Source organism: Bos mutus, chromosome 1 (genome assembly GCF_027580195.1).
Source record: "Bos mutus isolate GX-2022 chromosome 1, NWIPB_WYAK_1.1, whole genome shotgun sequence".
Taxonomy (NCBI): Eukaryota; Metazoa; Chordata; class Mammalia; order Artiodactyla; family Bovidae; genus Bos; species Bos mutus.
Genome location: NC_091617.1, coordinates 147,908,544 through 147,927,037, shown reverse-complemented (window position 1 = coordinate 147,927,037; position 18,494 = coordinate 147,908,544). Strand labels below are relative to the sequence as shown.

General features: G+C 37.9%; 1 protein-coding gene across 4 annotated transcripts in view; it reads right to left on the bottom strand.

The window, feature by feature from the left end:
* Positions 1-18,494, bottom strand: part of ANKRD28 (ankyrin repeat domain 28) — a 216,046-nt gene that overhangs the window by 39,287 nt on the left and 158,265 nt on the right. For all 4 annotated transcript variants that reach the window (XM_070377138.1, XM_070377133.1, XM_070377135.1 and 1 more), the window contains exons 7-13: positions 13,534-13,676; positions 10,352-10,564; positions 6,504-6,582; positions 5,667-5,781; positions 4,502-4,584; positions 2,643-2,706; positions 2,368-2,436 (exon numbers count right to left, since the gene is read on the bottom strand). In XM_070377138.1, coding sequence (XP_070233239.1) covers positions 2,368-2,436; positions 2,643-2,706; positions 4,502-4,584; positions 5,667-5,781; positions 6,504-6,582; positions 10,352-10,564; positions 13,534-13,676 — 766 coding nt within the window. The remainder of the gene's footprint in view (positions 1-2,367; positions 2,437-2,642; positions 2,707-4,501; positions 4,585-5,666; positions 5,782-6,503; positions 6,583-10,351; positions 10,565-13,533; positions 13,677-18,494) is intronic.

The following is an 18,494-nucleotide window of genomic DNA, read 5'->3' as shown; positions in this document are numbered from 1 at the left end:
CAGAAAGCTAGGAGGAGAAACCAAGATGCCCGAAAGCCTCTAAGAAAACAAAATAAGACAGAAACACAGTTAAAAGTAAAAGAATGTAAAATAAGATAGAAACACAGTTAAAAGCATTTCATAGCTTAGACAGTAACAATTACAGGTTTTTGAGTGAATTATGGATACCCTTCATATTCTGCTCCAAAACTTGAAAACTTGTATTCTTCTTCCTCCCTAATACCATCAGCAATCTAAGAAGAGTTTTCATTTTAACAAAGCTTCCCCTATACTAATACAAATGTTTCACAGTGCAGAGGTAGCACCTTCTGTTATGTCTAGGTTGAGGAATAAATGGTAAGAAAAATACAGAAGTATGAAAAAGAATGCTGTAATATCAACTATATGGGAGAGCTTCACAGTAATATCAGATTTCTCAAGCAAAAATGTATACTTTTGAAGATTTTTCATCATTTTGAAGAGCTAGGGTACTGTGTTAATTACTAGAGACTGAATATTTGTAGCTTATTTCTTTCCAGTTACTGAAATGAAAAACAATGCTATTAAATTTAGGAGTTTCTGTATTTAGATTACAAAACTATAATGATTCATGACTTTTCATTTACAAAAAGAGGAAGAAGAAAGAAAACAGAAAAGTGAAGGTGAATTTAGTCCAGAGTCTTCATGGCATATTGTTTTCTAAAATATATACCTGGGAAAATGACAGTGAAGCATTATTTTACTTTATTGGATACTAGTATAATATAGTAATAGTATTTTTGAAGATGCAATTATTCCTGAATTATTTTCAAGCCTGTAAAGTTAGAAGCCCTGCCTGTAGCATACAGTGCTTTATGTACTACTAACTAACTAACGTGAGCTGGATTAAAGTCGGCTTACACCTGCATGCCCTCGAGCCTGTGCTCCGCAACAAGCCACTGCAACATGAAGCCCACCCACTGCAGCTAGAGAGGAGCCCCCGCTCACCACAACTAGAGGGGAGCCTATGTAGCAATGAAGATCCAGTGCAGCCAAATACATAAAATAAATAATTGTTAAAAGGGGGAAAAAAAAAAAAGCATACTTACAAAAATAAATTAGCTATAAAAATATTGCACTCCAAAGACAAAGTGATTTTTGATTTCTTGGGTCACTGGCTCCTTCAGTCAGCAGGCATATGAGAACAGTCTGTTCCTCAAAGGAACAGCGGGTCCGACAGTTGTTTTCACTTTTCTTTCACACACTTCTGATTCTCTACCACATGTGATTCTATTGACCTCTGCACTATACCATTCCCAGGCACTGATACATATTCACACATTTCCTTCCAACACATACCCTCTCTCTTATCGTATACTCTGACATAATTCTCAAACTCTTGACACACAATTTCGCTCATATTGCCACCTTTCTTTTTCTTTTTTTACTGAGGTAACACTGGTTTATAACACTGCATAAGTTGCCTGCGTACATTAGACTTCTGTACACACTATAACACGCTCACGTGTTTTTCAAACTGCCTTCCACCCTTTCCTATATGGTTCCAACAGACATTGGGTCAATTCCCACTCTAAGTAACTTAGCAGACCCTGGTGGCTTTAATCACTGCAGTCACAGATGCAAGCAACAGTGAGGTCTGGGCTGAACAGTGAGAGTGCGGGTCGGCTGAGGGAACACAGGGCCTCTGCGTTCACACTGTGACCTGCTTCCTCCCTCCTAGTGCTCTGGAAGCAAAGCTAGGCCATAGAGTCTCTAAGAAAGAATGACTTGAGGGAATGGAGAACTACCACTGCTCTTGTAAGTTGCTGTTTAGGGAGCACAGGTACTGCACATGGGTTACATTTTCATAGCTATAAAGGAAGCAGAGGAATGACATCATAAAAGGTACGTAGTGCTTATAAAGGAAAGCTGTGGCTGGTAGGATGGGGCTATGGCAGGGGCCCAGTTGGAAGAAGGCTGTGGGTAAGAATGAATATTCAGAAGTTATTTCCTTATTGGAATCTTTCAACACATCATGATCACAATGTAAAAGATGTGAAAGTTTTTAGTTAACTCATAGAAGCCAAATAAAAAGATTAAGAAAGTCATTAAGGAAGCCATTAAGGACTTCCCTCATGGCTCAGACAGTAAAAAATCCGCCTGCAATGCAGAAGACATGGGTTCGAGCCTCGGGTCAGGAAGATTCCTGGAAAAGGGAATGGCAACCCTCACCAGGATTCTTGTCTGGGAAATCCCATGGACAGAGGAGCCTGGTGGCCTACAGTCCATGGGGCTGCAAAGAGTTGGACATGACTGAGAGACTAACACAGATGCCAAATTATAATTTGAGAAAGTCATTAAGCAAATAACATTAAGCAGGAGCTACAGAGGAACTGTACCACAGCTCACCTTCCAAACTTGTCTTTTTTGTTGAAGTCTGCACCAGTATTCAGCAGAAGGTTTAGGCACTCCAAATTACTACCCAGGAAAAATACAATGAGAAGATGCAACTGTCAATAACTTTATGATGAAATTGGTAGGTTTAAATAAGCATAAAAGTATGTTTTCAAATGAGGGCAGAGTGAATAAAATACTATGACTTGTATTTTACGAAACAACAACAACAAAACCTGCCATGATCAGCTACCTTTTTCTTAAAAAAAGTAAAAATTTTGTTAACATACCCTCCAGCTGCAGCTGCATGTAGACAGGTCCTGCCAAAATCATCTGGGGTATCTATATCAAATCCTACAAGAATGAATACATCTTATGTAATACTATATGCATGTTACTTTATGTTAAAGCATTACATTAACAATGTAAAAAATCACACCCCATCATACACAAAACTATGACTTACAAATAGGTACAAATTAATTGAAAACAGATTAATAATGTATTTTTTTTTAATTACCACTACAACACTGGGGTTTTTTCAAAACAAATGCTAGAGTACTTGTTTAAAAGTCATAGGATACAATGGAATATTATTCAGCAATAAAAAGAAATAAAGTACTGATACATACTTATAACACTGGATGACCCCTCAGAACATTTCTAAGTGAAAAACCAGTCACAAAACCACGTTAGGTGATTCCACCTCTACAACCTACCTAGAACAGGTAAATTTAGAGATAGAAAGTAGATTATTGATTACTAAGGGCTGGGGGAGGGAGGAAATGGGGAACTGATGCCAAATGAAGTTTCTCTGGGTGTGGGCGGTAGCAAAAATTTTCTAAAACCCACTGTAGTCATGGTCACGTATCTCTGTGAATATACTAAACTGTAAGATACATAAACATTGTTGGGGGGGTGGTGTGCCACGCTGCACGGCATGTGGGATCTCAGTTCCCAGACCGGCATAGAAACTGCATCCCCTGCCTTGAGAAGCACGGAGTAACCAGTGGACTGCCAGGGAAGCCCCATGAATGATTTCTTAGTAAACTTTTTCCTTTGCTACCTGTGGATTACTACTAACACTGAGAAGGGAGTTTTATAATTCTCTTTCATAGATAAATGGGTATGTGATTACTTGTGGTATGCATACACTTAAAACACTCAAAACACAGTTACATCACTTAAAAGATATCACCAAGGGCTTCCCTGGTGGCTCAGTGGTAAAGAATGTACCTGCAGATGCAGAAGATGCAGGATCAACCCCTGATCCAGGAGGATCCCACACGCTGCAGGGCAACTGAGCCCACACACTACAGCTACGGGAGCCTGCCCTGTGGAGCCTGGGAGCCACGACTGGAGCCGCGACTGGAGCCGGCACGCCTAGAGCCAGTGCTCTGCACCAAGAGAGGCCAGAGCAACGCGAAGCTTGTCACCACAGCTATGGGGCAGCCCCTACCCTCCCCAACTAGGAAGGAGCCCTCGCAGCAACGAAGACCGGGCAAAGCCAAAGGGGAAAAAAAGGTACCATTAAGAAAAACTCAGAAGGGTCTGTCTCACAATATGCTAATTTTTCCCAGAAACTTTCCCATAATTCTTTCAGCAATCATAAGTATTAATAATATATAAAATCTGTTCAACTTTTGTAACATGCTAATAGAATACCATTTAAAGTAAAATCTTATATATTTAGTACTTCTACACATTTTAATAAATATCTTTATAGTAATATTTATATTAACAGAAAGCTACTGATCCTGTTTTGTATCAAACTATGACTGTGGTATTTTAAAACAGTAATTAAATATGGTATACATTTCAGACCTAGAAGATACTGTAAACTGGTCACTGGTTCTTAAAAAGGAACCATGCAAATGAAGATATTTTGCTTCCAGACATAAAAGGACTACTTCAGAAATATTCCACATGCCATTCCCCAACTAAGAGAGAGGAAGAAATCACTAGAAAAATAAAACCTTTCCCAGAGTTGAAGAGAAAATCAAATCTTATAGGGCCCAATATCTTCTAAGAGGGGTTAATAAATGATCCATACTTGGATGTATTTGTATATAATTTTGCAAAAGCAGGATGGAAGGGAGTTTGGGGGAACCATAAAAGAGGATAATTTGTCTGTGAAGGTTCCACTCACCAGAAGAAAGAAGTTTCCTACAGCAATCTGAAAAACCACTTAAGGCTGCCAAATGGAGGGGGAACATTCCATGTATGCCACGTCTAAAGCAAAGAGGACAGTATCTTCATCACAATGTGAGAAAAATACAGTCACTTAAATAAAGTAAAAAGAAACTACTTAACTTCTCCAGCAACTTTCCTCTTGGAGTAGGGTTTTTCGAGCTCAGACTACTTACTGTCACTGTGGACCTTGTGTGGGTCTGTGCGTGTGTGGTGGGGAGAGGGCAGGACAGTGTGCGTGTGTGGTGGGCAGAGGGCAGGACAGTGTGCGTGTGTGGTGGGCAGAGGGCAGGACAGTGTGCGTGTGTGGTGGGCAGAGGGCAGGACAGTGTGCGTCTGTGGTGGGCAGAGGGCAGGACAGTGTGCGTGTGTGCTGGGGAAAGGGCAGGACATCACCAATGTCCCTGGGCTCGAGCTACACTGGGTGGCAGTGGCACTCTGCCCTAATTAGGACAACCAAAAATGACTCTATAGACATTTGTCTCAGGAGCAAAAATCATCCCACCTGCTTTGCCATCAAGAATCATTACCACAAGGCAAAATGTTTTGCTTAAGACTGTTCACTGCAGTAATTTTTCCTAGCAGTAAAAAATCAGAAGTAGGTTGTGTTTGTAAATGAGGAGAATGAATAAACTGTGAAATCTTTACACAAGAATTAAATTTTATAAAACGAATGAACTAGAGTTACTTACAGAGATTAAGAAAGGAAAAAAAGCCCTAATTTATATTTACATGGCTAAATCAACAACCACATGTAAAAAAAGTTTCATGAAGCATACAGTAGCATACCATTTTTAGAAAGCTTAAAAGAATATTTAAAACATTTATGAACATATAAAAGTATAATAAAAATGTAAAACTACACATAGGAATGATAAGCATCAATTTAAGTAGGGTGTGTATTTCTGCAGAGCATGCAAGAGAATCCATCTTTCAAACAAAATTTTACATGGAAACTTTAACATATTAGTCATAATCTAGAAAGAACTGGGATAAAAAACATAAAAAGACCCAATGAAGTCGTATTAAACATTCTATTACATCATCAACACCAAGAGGAAAAAGCTCAAGCAACAGTCCTACGTTCAGGACAAACCCGCTCCCCCTGCCTGGCAGGCACTTACTTGGCGGTGTCGGCCCCGCTCGTGATGAGGGTGTTGATGAGCAGCTCGTGGCCATACCTCGCTGCTATGTGCAAAGGAGTGTTGCCATTCTTATCTTCACAGTCGATTACAGCTCCTGCAACAAAGGAGGAATAAAATCCATAGATTTCATCCACAGCAAAGTTACTGGGTCAGGCACTGGGATTACAGATTTTATACTTAGAGCAATTTCGTGAACTGAGCATAAGATTTTAATAGATTTAAAAATCAGAAGACAGTCTGCAACGCCTCATCAATTATTTGATCATGAGTTTACTCCTACCCTTTCCTTGCCAAATGAGAACAGCTATTGTCTTAAGTCTACTTATAAATAGTCCCTTGGAACATGGCTTGTGAAACACTGCCTTAAAGTAATGTACCCAAAAGTCCTTTTTATTTAAAAGTTTAGCTTGCCTAGTACTAATTCAAATACAAACGAAAAGAAAAGAAATGAAAATGCTAAAAACAGTTCAAAATATTCAAAAAGGGAAAGAGAAATGCAACTGAGTTTTGTCAATATATAATAAACTGCAGTGGAAAGGCAGAGTTATTTTTCTATTTAGCATGTTTTTTTAAAGCCAGTACTAACTGCTAGTGATATTATATAAATAATCTAAGCGAAACAATACAGAAATAAATGAAAAACAACTATAAAAGATACATGTAAGTGGCATTTAAAATTCTTCATTATCTGATTTTCATGAGATATGATATCAAATGTCAAAATTATGTATACTGCTATAACAATTCCTCAATACCATTCATTATGTGGATGAATGGTTTTACTTTAGAAAAAAAACAAACAGAAATACTTTTTACCACTCTGGATAATGGTTTGTGATCTGGAGAATCTACCATGGAGGGCAGTCATGTGCAGTGGAGTTTTTCCATCTTTGCTCTGAAATAGACACAAAAAAGATTTAAAATTCTGGTTATATTCATAACACATAATTGTTCATTTTATTTTGAATATCCTCTTGCAACCTTATTTTGTGTAACTATTACTCAAGCATTAGGTTTAATAGGTGCCTATGGCAGTGTAAAACAGTTATCTGAAATTATGAACTAATGTTTTAGTATGTATACCATAAAGCACAAATATATAGTGCCTACAGTTTATAGAAGGTCCCGAGTGGTAGGTGTGTTATAATCTTAATATCACTCCTATTTCACAGATGGGGGAACTGAAGAACAAGGATACTAATGATTTGACCAAGGTCACGTCATTGGAAGTGGTACAGCCAGGATTTGCTGCAAGGTTCAAAAATTTCACATTGCTATAATTCTTTTGTCCTAAAAGAAATGCTGAATCCCTCCCTGACCAAGGAAAAGTGAATGTCAGAATTAACTTCAGCCACTATAATTCACTTTAAAAACTTTATACATTACTTAGTTTATAATTATTTGTAATCAATATTGTTAGCTTTTTCTCAAATTACTTAAGATAATAAACTAGACTGGTTGTGCATGTGTATTCAATGTAGGAATTCTGAAATTTCAGAGGAATTCCAAATATGAATTAGTGATATCTTTTACTGTGAGTTAGGTAAAGTCCTTTCTTTCCTAAATTATTTTGTTAATCAAAACATACATGTGATTATCACAAAGGAAAGAAGTATTTGGGGTACTCTGACCAAAATTTACATATAGGATGGGGGTGGGAAAAGGTATAATAGCTATCTGGCTTGACAACTGGATATATTGCATGAAATTGTATTTTTTTTTTTTTGCTTTCAACATACATACTATCCAGAGTTTCTATCCTCTATAGTAACTGATTATAGAATAAACACTTGAAGAATGGAGGAAAAAAAGGCAGCAAGTGACATCGTCAATGTAGCGGGGTTCATGATAAGCAAGGTTATGAAAAACCAGACCTATATTGCTCTTTTTAAAAGAACATTCACTTTACATCTAAATAGTATTTTGTAGGACAATCAATTTAAAAACTTACAAACTGAATATTTATGAACCTAAATTTACATTCCAAATGTAAGTCATCCACAATTTGATCAGGTCAGAAACATCAAAATAGAGAATGAAATGGGAGGAAAAGATGAAGGAGAAAGATGACTTGATAAGGAGGACTTGAGGGTCAGCAAGTATGATTTTCTTTCTTATAAGCCAAATTTTAGAGCCATAGCGCCTTATTCAAATAACCATTTGTCAAATATAGGTAACGTTGGTGTCAGGAATGAAGATATATTCTTCAATGAAAACACATTACTTGAAAACTCACTACTATCAACAGTTTTTACATAATGTCAGGGTTGGACGGTACCCAGAAATCGTCAACAACCTGGAGAGTGTGTTTCAATGAGCTTGGCGCTAGGGTAACTGGACAGCTGCACATCAGCAGGAAGTCACACATCCTTAGTCAAGATCAAAGCAACTTTTATGGAATCCAGTTTTAAATCAATGTCATGGCCTGTTGTCTTCAAATCTACTTCACCACCACATCTTAACGACTTTGCTAAAATATTCCCTTGTCATGTGTAAAATCCACCACTGAATTTTCTAAATCATTAAGGAAGTAATGTCAAATAGGACCACTGATATGAGCAAGTAACCCTCTTGTAGAAATGATTCTCATCTCTACATTCCACAAGAAAACACAGACTTAAAAATAACTACAGGTACTGGTCAGCTACGTAGGCAATGACACATGAACCAAGTAATTAAATTATTTTCAAACTATAGTAACTGTCTGTCTAAACAGCACTGTATAAAATAAACAGCTTAATTTTTACTGAGCCATCGATACACTAAAAAATGCATAACAGTTAATGATACAGGTAAGTCTCTCTTACTCCAAGACACTTAATATTTAACAAAGATAATTTTAACTATAGCCACTTTATCATAAACAGATCTATCTAGACTAAAAATATCTGATGAGATCTTTTCATTTGAAAAATGTTAAGATAATTTCAATTTTTTTTATTTTGAAACACTCTTTACTAAAAAATATTACTAGGCTTTTGAGGAAACAAGTAACAAACCTCTCCACTCCTGTTAAGAATTTTTTTTTTCTGAGCACTGATTATCCAAACAGCAGGAATTCTTCAAATCAAAATAAATTCAAATAAATTCAAAATAAGTTCAAATTTATTATTAGGAAATTTTTAGACGTTATTTAAATTATTAACAATAAAACTTCAGTAGGTGATTTGACTGAGAACCGAAAGCTTTAAATGTATTTTCTTAAAAGAAACACTTGTACCAGAGAGGGCTTTTTTTTTTTTTTAATATTATGCCCTTTCCTTCCATGGTTTGATATGTATAAATTCTGTCCTTTAGCTGGCAGAGGGCAATTTAGAGCAATGACCTAAATATAGATGGGCTTGCTGCTGCTACAGCTGTCAGAGTGGGTCAGTGGCATTGTTAAAGGATGTTTTCAAGTTAGAGATGAGAAAACCGACTCCCTTCCCTATCCTCTGAAAGACACCAGCTTATCACACCTACAAAAGGAGCTGAAATGTTATGTAATTAAGCTCTGAAAACATTCGAAGCTTAAATATTTTTACAAATCCTAAATGGTTCTGTTTTTTTTTTAATGGTTTCTTTTTTTCATTCCACAAGCCACGGTTTGGCAAGTGCCCAAAGAATGAATTAATAAATTAATACAGACACAATCAGTGAAAGCAACTTGGAAAATATAAATGACAAGTACACATTGTAAAGTAGTTGTGTTCAAAATTGTGGTTACATGTGCATTTCCAAAGACTTATGCAGTAAAAGTACATTTATTTTAGCTCCAGAACTTTTATGTATTTCTAAAACTTAAATGCTCACTCTTGAAAGCAACTGACCAAAAATCAACTATTCCTTGTATGTAAACCACTGATATTCATCTTTTAATTTTTCTAATATTGTGAAAAATTTCAAAACAGGAAAGTTGAAAGAATATTACTGTGAACACCCATATGTGTACCACCTAGAGTCTACTGCTAACATTTTACTATATGAACATTATCATACATCAGTCTCTCTCTCCACCCACCCATTCTGTTAAGTGATTTTTTTTTTTTTTTTTGACCAAGCTGTGTGGTATGCAGAACAAGGGATGAAACCCATGCCTGCCCAGTAGTGGAAGCTCAGAATGTTAACCACTGGACTGCCAGGGAAGTCCCTAAATGATATTTTTCAAAATTAGCTACAGATAATCTACTTATTGCCTCTAAAATACTTTGGTATGTGTATCATTAACTAAGGTTGAATATTAGCTTGGTTTGTAACCTTCTAAGGGAACATTTACATGCAATGAGGCCTTTGAAATCTTAAATGTACCACTTGATGAGTTTTGACTAATTCTTATTCATATAACCCAAAGCTCTCAAAATACAGGACATTACCACCATACCAGAAAGTTCCCCCATGCCTTTTTATCAATCCCTGCTCCCAGAGACAATAACTGTCCTGTTTTCTACCCCCAACTATAGATAGTCTGGCACCTCATTACTATTTGTCTGTTCTAAAACTTTATATAAGTGGGAACAGTGAACAAATTCTTATGTAACACTTTTACTCAGCATAGTACTTTTAAGACTTATCTGTGTATGTACCAGTAACTCATTCCTTTTTATTGCTGAATGGTATGTGCTACCAACAGTATTAACATAGCACAACCCGAAACACTAGGTAGGGATTTTGATCTGACTTCCTACCTTCATATTGACGTCGGCCCCATTGCCTACTAGAAGCTCTAAACACAATGCTCCGTGTGTAGATGCAGCAGCAAAGTGCAAAGGAGTAAACCCTTTCTCATTCTTCTGATTTACATTAGCACCAGAGTCTATCAGTTCATTCACGACAACATCCTGTCCATTGTAGCAGGCTACGTGAAGAGGTGTATTTCCATAGGCGTTTGGCTCATTCATCTATTGGAAGACAAAAACGTCAATGTTAATGCAGTCTTCCTAATTATTAGTGTTGTAAGCTACCTTAACAACGTTGTGGTTGAAATCAAATTATTAAAGTGAGAAACAGGGATAAATAATACAGATAAGGCTTATAATTTTAAACTTATTTTAAAAAAACGAACATAACTGCAGCATTTTGGTGTCAAATGGATTTTGTACCATCAGGGAATATAATTCATATAGACAAATGTCTATTTCAAGACAAAACTGAATGATTACATGAGATATTTTAGGAAAATGAAAACAAATATTTTAAAAAGCATTCTAGGTAGAGACAATTAAAGCATTAACTCTAAGAATCATGAAAAATGGACACAAACTGAAAATTGACATATACTGAAAAACACACATATTTTCTCCTGGTTCATTTACAGTGACCAAAGATGAAAGTTGGTTTTTAGTAGACTGCAAGATTTTTAAGAAATGAGTGACATCCTTTCCTATTTATTTAACTCATTTTTGCAACAAACTTAGGCTCTAGATATATTCCAGCCTACATACTGATACACTGATATGTTACCAAAATGAGTATGCTCTAAACAATGTGATCAGTACTGAGAAATAATTGATATAACTCAAGTTTATCTTTCTATTCCTTAAAAAATATATTGGATTAACATTTTCAAGTTTACACAGCTTTCCTGTAATGAAGAATTTTACCTTTGTCCCTGTCCTCTGGGAGGTAACCCACGGCACACCTGATAGACATGTGCTTGTCTAGGGTGGGAGCTGGGTACCCTGCAGCTGAGAGGAGGGTTAGCAGAGCGGATAGTCTTCAGGGGCAGGGCCACATAAACAGCCATGGGATTTGGGGGAAGGGCTTTGGATCACTTGGTCTCAGTGGACTGAAATCAATCACATGAGCAATTCTGATCAATCATGCCCATCTAGTGGAATCTCAACAAAACTCTGATAACAAAGCTCGGGTGGCTTTTCTGGTTGGCAATACTGCATGCGTATGTCACACTCTGACGCTGGGAGATTAGAGTCCCAACTCTGCAGGGAGAGGCCAACGGGAGCTTTGCATTTAGAATGAATACTTGTGTGTCTCTTCCTTTGGCTGATCTTAGTTTGTATTTTTTCTGTGTAATAAAGCATAACTGTGAGTATAATAGTGCTCAGTGAGTTTCTGGAGTCCTTCTAGTGAATTATCAAAGCTGAAGGGAGTTCTGTGCCCTCTATCCTTGTGGTTGGGCCCAATCTATCACAACTTAAACATTTTCCTTTCTCAGATCTCCAGTAACAGAAATAAGAGGAACTGAAAAAGCCACACATAACTTTAGTCAAATCATCTAGATTTCAACACCCAAAGCTGGCAACCTAAAACAGATTCTCCCTTGGAGCTCCCAGAACTCTGAGAGATCACGTGTGCTGCCTTTAGTCACCCACTTCATGGCTGTTTGTTACGGCAGCTCTTAGAAGCTGAGTCATGCAATCAGAGGCCATGGGTCACCAAGTGGCTCAAAGTCTGACCACTTTTTTTGAAGAACACTCTCACCAGAGTTTATTTTGCTGCCAATAAAATATGCTTTAAAAATTGTCCCAGAATGGACTTGAAACAGTGACCAGAAGTAGGCTGTCTCATTTATCTAGATCAAGGGTCTCTTGGGCATTATAACCTCGGTGCTAAAACTGAGCTATAGGAAGTGCTGAGTTGAAAAAAAAACCTTTCATCTGTTTGCACTCTGCCTAACTGTGTTTGGCTTTCTGATCCCTATCTTTCAAAAATTAAGTGCTTCATATAGTCCTTAAATTAATAAAGAGTTCAACCAGGTCACCAACTATCTTTCTGTCTTTGCAGCTGATCTAAACTACCTCCCTCTCTCCTGGTTGTTTTAAATCAACGGCTTAGTGGTAAAGAATCTGCCTGCCAATGCAGGAGACACGGGTTCAATCCCTGGATTGGGACCCTCACTTCCTGGAGAAGGAAATGGCAACCCACTTCAGTATTCCTGGGAAATCCCATAGACAGAGGACCCTGGTGGTCTACACTCTATGGGGTCGTGAAAGAGTCAGACACGATTTAGCAACTAAACAATAACAAATAGTCTGTTTTAAAGAACCAGACAAGCTTGTCAGACCTGTACCTAAAATAAGAGTAGAGCTACTAAGTGAAAGTTGCTCAGTCACGTCCAACTCTTTGCAACCCCATGGACTATACAGTCCACGGAATTCTTCAGGCCAGAATACTGGAGTGGGTAACCATTCCCTTCTCCAGGGGATCTTCCCAACACAGGGACTGAACCCAGGTCTCCTGCACTGCAGGCAGGTTCTCTATCAGCTGAGCCACCAGGGCAGGGTGGGGGGTAACATACATGTGTGTAGAGGATGGACTATGGGAGCGCCAGGTATTCTTAGCTGTCCCGGTTCTATTATCAAAGATATTCAGATGAAGCAGGCAACCCTTCCCTAACCAAACAGACTCATATAGTAAGGAATACTTGCAGCTAACTAGAGGCCAGAAGCCTCTAGTTTCCCTGCCTACTTCTGGTCAATACACTGTATTATGAACAGCTACAGTCATTTAAAGGAAATATTAGACAAACTGGGCAAATACTACTAACAATAACCAAGCCACTTAGGAAAATAATTCAAGTATGTCTGATCTGCTGGTTTCCACAGTTGAAATGAAGCTACAGGGGGCTAGAATGTGATGGAAAAGGAAAACCTCTGTCAATCAACCATTCATCTTTGGAAAATATTCTACCTCTTAACACATTTGACTAACTTCATGTCTTGGTCAGAATCAGCAGACTGTATATTATGTAAAGGAGTATAAACATAACACTATTAAAAGACAAAAACGTTACTGTAAGAAAACATCTTTTAAATTTGAAAAAACCTCCACTGACAATGAAATCACAGACAATGAAATCACAAACACACAAAACGCTCCATTCTTCATCCTGCTTAGTCTGTACACCTACATCAACTCCAAGATCGAGAAGGTACTTGACTACGCTGATCATCCCACTGGAGGCTGCTGCGTGGAGAGGCGTGTAAGACTTCTTGTCCTTGCATGTCACCTCAGCTCCGTGTGCCACAAGTAATTTCACTACTTCAATGTGACCTGAAAATGTGTTTATGAAGGAAAAAAAACAAGCAGAGAGCGTATGGAAAATATGAAATACAATACGATCTTGAATATCTTTAAAGACAGGTAAAAGTACAAATTAACTAGACAATGCTCGACAGTCACCAATTAATCACGCTATAACCAGAGAGTGGACACAAGGAAAAAGTAAGAATTCAGGATAATTTTGATAAATGTTGACAGGCGCAACAAACAGCTGAAAATAATACATTTAATTATCTTATCCAATGATGACCCTGCAATCCTCCTTTCCCCTAGATCATGTTTCCGAGGTTGTTTTTAATACTCTCAAGTTACTAAACTAGCTTATTTCTAATATAAGACATTAGTTTATGTTTGCAAGCTTTAGCGGAATCTTCTTCTATTCAGAAATCTGGGAGTGAATTGGGCATATTTCTTAAAAATGTCGTCTTTGGAACATTAACCTAAAAACTCTCTCACTATTTCCACCAGCTGTCCTTAACAACCTTAGTTTGTTGCTCACCCATGCTGACTCCCAAATCTCAGTGGTCTAAACAATCAGTGTTTTCTCATTAGCATTATGATAGCTTGTCAAGAGGGCTCTACTCAGTCCCTCAAGGATCCAGACACATGGAGCTGACACAATCCTGAAGGCAGCTGGTCACTGTGCCAAGAAAGGGGACTAAGCTTCACACCACTGATCAAATGCTCTGGTCCAGAGGCCATGCTGCTTCTGTTAGTCAGAACTAGTCTCAGGCTGCCCCCAACCATGCAAGGAGGCCAGGAAGGGGGACCTGCATCTGAAAGGTGAGAGAGCCACTGGCCTCCTTTCCTGTCCCCTCACATCTCACCAGATGAGGTTACAGTGCTTCCTCCTCCTCCCCAAAGCTCTGCCACCACTGTGTCTTTGTTCATGAAGCCAGTTTCTTCACTGCACAGGATGTTCTGCCTGGATGTTTCTTTCTAATCATTGCTATTAATCCATGAAGAAGGCCATGTCAGTTCCTATCTGCCCTAGAAGGCTTCCAGTTCCCCAGAATTACATGGCCCAAAGCACCCTCTACCTGCAAATACTATCTAATAAGCATATAATACCTTGTGATGTTTCTTATACTTGAATCATTATTTAACTAACATTTTAATTACTTTTATGTATTAGGTTCCCAAATATGGATCTTTAAAGGAAAATGTCATAGGCTCTTATGGTCTCCTTCATGGTATACTTCAAACAAAACAGACACCCAATAAACATTTGTTGCAATAAACAAGTTGTTCATGATGTCATTTTTAATATGCCTTCATAGGAAAGGAGTATATAAAGTTAATAACTATAAATATGAGATTTTCAAACATAGGACCCCACTCTCCTGAAAAAAGGATACTATAAGATGTATAAAGAATCAAGTATATTTGGTTGTTTATATATATAAATTATCAATTTAAGTGGATACTTTCAGACATTTTCTCCCATCTTTATATGAAAAATATCTACTATATTTTTAGGAAAGGAAAAATCAAAAGAAAATCTATTAAATCATTAGATGTCAAAGTAAATGTGACTATCATATAAGAGCAGTAGCTGGTACAAAAGCTCTCTCAAGACAGACATGTTACTTCTCTGACCTATGGCTCTAGAAAAAACAACTACTTGGGTTTGTGGTAATGTATTAAAAATCAGGACCTATAATACCCGGGAGGGTCACACATAAATGGAGCTTATTTAAACCAGGCAAATGCATATTATTCACTAATAGGCCAAAAAGAAACAAATTCTTCTGATTTTTAAGACTAGAAGGCCCATAACACAAACATACTGGAAAAACTGTTCAAAATATATCACTCTAAGTAAATGACGCAGGTCATATTAACTGTGTAGATTCCAGGAAGTGTGAACTTTTCCTGATGTTGATAAAAAACCTATTTTTAAAAGGGGCCACACGTAAGCAAATTTACTATCTTAAAATTGACAAATATTTATTTAAGTACATTTCTGAAATATGCATAAATTCCTTTAATGGACCACTGAAAACAGGAAGAAGAGGTCTTTCCATAGTCAGTTTGGTGTGACTTATTTGAAAGAAAAAAGGCAAGAGAGTTCTAGAGTGAAATAAATATATTGTTCCAGCTAGGCAGACCCTAGCCAGAATATGTATGTTTTCTCCTTATCAATATATAAAATGATGGTACCCAAGGGGACTAGGTTTCATTCAATTTATCTGAGTGTATTTTCAGAAGATAGCATTCAGTAGATAGCATGGCATACTTAGTTCTGTAATCAGTAACAACGTTCTTTAAAAACAATTATATCCAAGCAATGTAAGCTTGGTAAGTATAATCATTATCCTTCAGGAATTTGGAAAATTCTCTGTATTTTTCTTTTGTTCATGAATGTATAAATAAAACGAGCTATGTTTGTTTGTTTTTTTCAATTTTTACAGGAGTATAGTTGGTTTAAAATGTGTTAGTTTCTACTACACAGCAAAGTGAATTAGTTACACATATACATATATCCACTCCTTTTTATTTTTCAGATCCTTTCCCCATACAGGTCACTGCAGAGTGCTGAGTACAGTCCCCTGTGCTGTACAGCAGGTCTGCACATTTTTATGGAAAGAAAAGGAGCAGAAAAAAAAAAAAAAAAAAACCAAACACCATTTCATATCAACTCAAATTATGAACTGCTTTTAAAAGAAATAATGTAATGAATTGCTCACTAAGGTAATTAACCTTTACTTAGTGCCCTCTATCTCAGAGTCATCACAGTAAGGTGACTGGATTTTGTTAAAAGCACTGTGCAACGGAAAAGATGAGTGAGTAAATGGGATCTTAATGAAGGTTCACAGTAGGAACAAATACAGGGGAGGGAGGGGAAAATAATCAATTCATTTGAGGTGAGGATGGAGTTGAGAATTTAGTCGTAGCTCAAGGGGAAGAGGTAGAGCCTAAAGAGAAAAGTAGTCTCAGCCAGGAGACAGCAGGCAAAGAAGGAAGCCTGGGAGGAATAAATTACAAGAACACATGTGAGTCCAGTGTTTCCTGGGCTAATCCTGACAGAGTCTCTAGAGGTGACAGTGATCTGGACTTCAGGCCTGTCTAATAGACCAGGTAATAAACAGCTCCCTACTTCCGTATATTTAGCTCCTTTTAATTCTGAACACCTAAAACAACTGAAGTTTTTGAAATTGGGTGTAAATACTCTTCTTTCTCCAAGCTTAAAGAAAGGAAGAGACAAGGAAAAAAAAATATTAACCTCTGAATGTTTATGCTCAAAAATTAAATGGACTGTGAGGCACAAAAAATACAGAGTATTTTCTACAATCACAATCAGCCTAAAAAATGACATTTAGCAGATCAAGGAAAACAAAGCCATCCAAGGACCCTGAGATACACACACACCCAATTAGAGGCAACCCACAAAATTCTGTGGCCTTTAATTTTATGAAAACTGCTGTTTAGCCAAGCCTAACTCTTTGAAGATAAAAAGCCTAACGCTCTCTGCTTAATGTGTGAAACTTTTACTATAAGTTACATAGTTTAAAATCAGACTCGTTGTTCCTAAACTGTCTTTAAGAATAAGCTACTCTAGAGTATTCAGAAAAATTCCCAAGACTTTAATACAGAAAATCTACAGGCTGTGAGGAGACAGCAGGAGGACACCACAGGAGACTTGCTTCTGGATGTCTTACCTTCCATTAACAGAAGAAAACTGCCCATGACGTAACTAGAGGCACAAGCCTCTGGTGTGAGAGAAACACCAACCGCTCCAGAGTTACTTTCATGATAGGCAAAGGATCTTCCTGAACTTGGCGTTATTGACAAATTGCTTTGAGTTCATTTGGTTTCTTACATTTTTCTATTTTAGAATTTTATACAGTAATTTTAAATCAATAATCTTCCATCAATCTTCTAGTTTTAAGAGAGAGCTAGAAAAAGACAAAAGCGAATGCAGGCAGTAATGGGAATAGGCCATGCCTGTGTGAAGAGGGGCTAGACTGCCCTTTGTGGTCAGCATGAGAGGCACTCCAGTATGAGAGGGAAGAGACCAGCATGACACAACAGCTCCATCAGTCCGTGTGACCTTTCCTAAGCAAGAAGAATCAGCATAGTAGAAGCAGAATGGACTTCTGGGAGGAAGAGAAAATGTCCTGAGCTCCATGGCTGCAAAGAGAGGAGTTCCTCTCTACTTGAAGATGCCTCCGTCCACGGCTTCCTTCCTGAGGCACAACTGAGCCCTGCAGGACTTGCAAAGTTAGGGGCAGGTTAAGATTCACTTCAACCTGCATGGTTTCAGCACGCACAAGCCAGCATCTTTTCCGTTCTTTTGTAAGTATCCTGAGGAAGGTTGGCGCTTCTCCTCCCTGGCTGTCCAAGTCACCTCAAGAACCCATTAATGCTTTGGCAGTGCTCTGCTCACAGAGCGACACAGGTCATAAGTGGTCTGCCCCAGGACCATTTCCCCACGGACTCTGTTTCAGACAGCAGATTTTGGAGATCCTAAGACTTTTCAAGAATTCCAGCCCCTTTCTCGTTGTGCGGCACAGTTCGTGGGATCTTAGCTCCCCGACCTGGGACTGAAAATATGCTCTTGGCAGTGAAAACACAGTCCTAACCACTGGACCACCAGGGAATCCCCTCAAGAATGTTAAAAGCAGAAAAGTTGGTATCTACACCTCAGTTTCTTTCTGTGAAATTACTGTGGTAGAAATCAAACATGATATGCCTATTTAATCCAGTGCTTGGCCCAACAGGTTTTCAAAAAAAATTATTTGTTTATTTTTGGCTGCACTAGGTCTTCATTGCTTGCTCAGGCTCTTTTCTAGCTGTGGTGAGCAG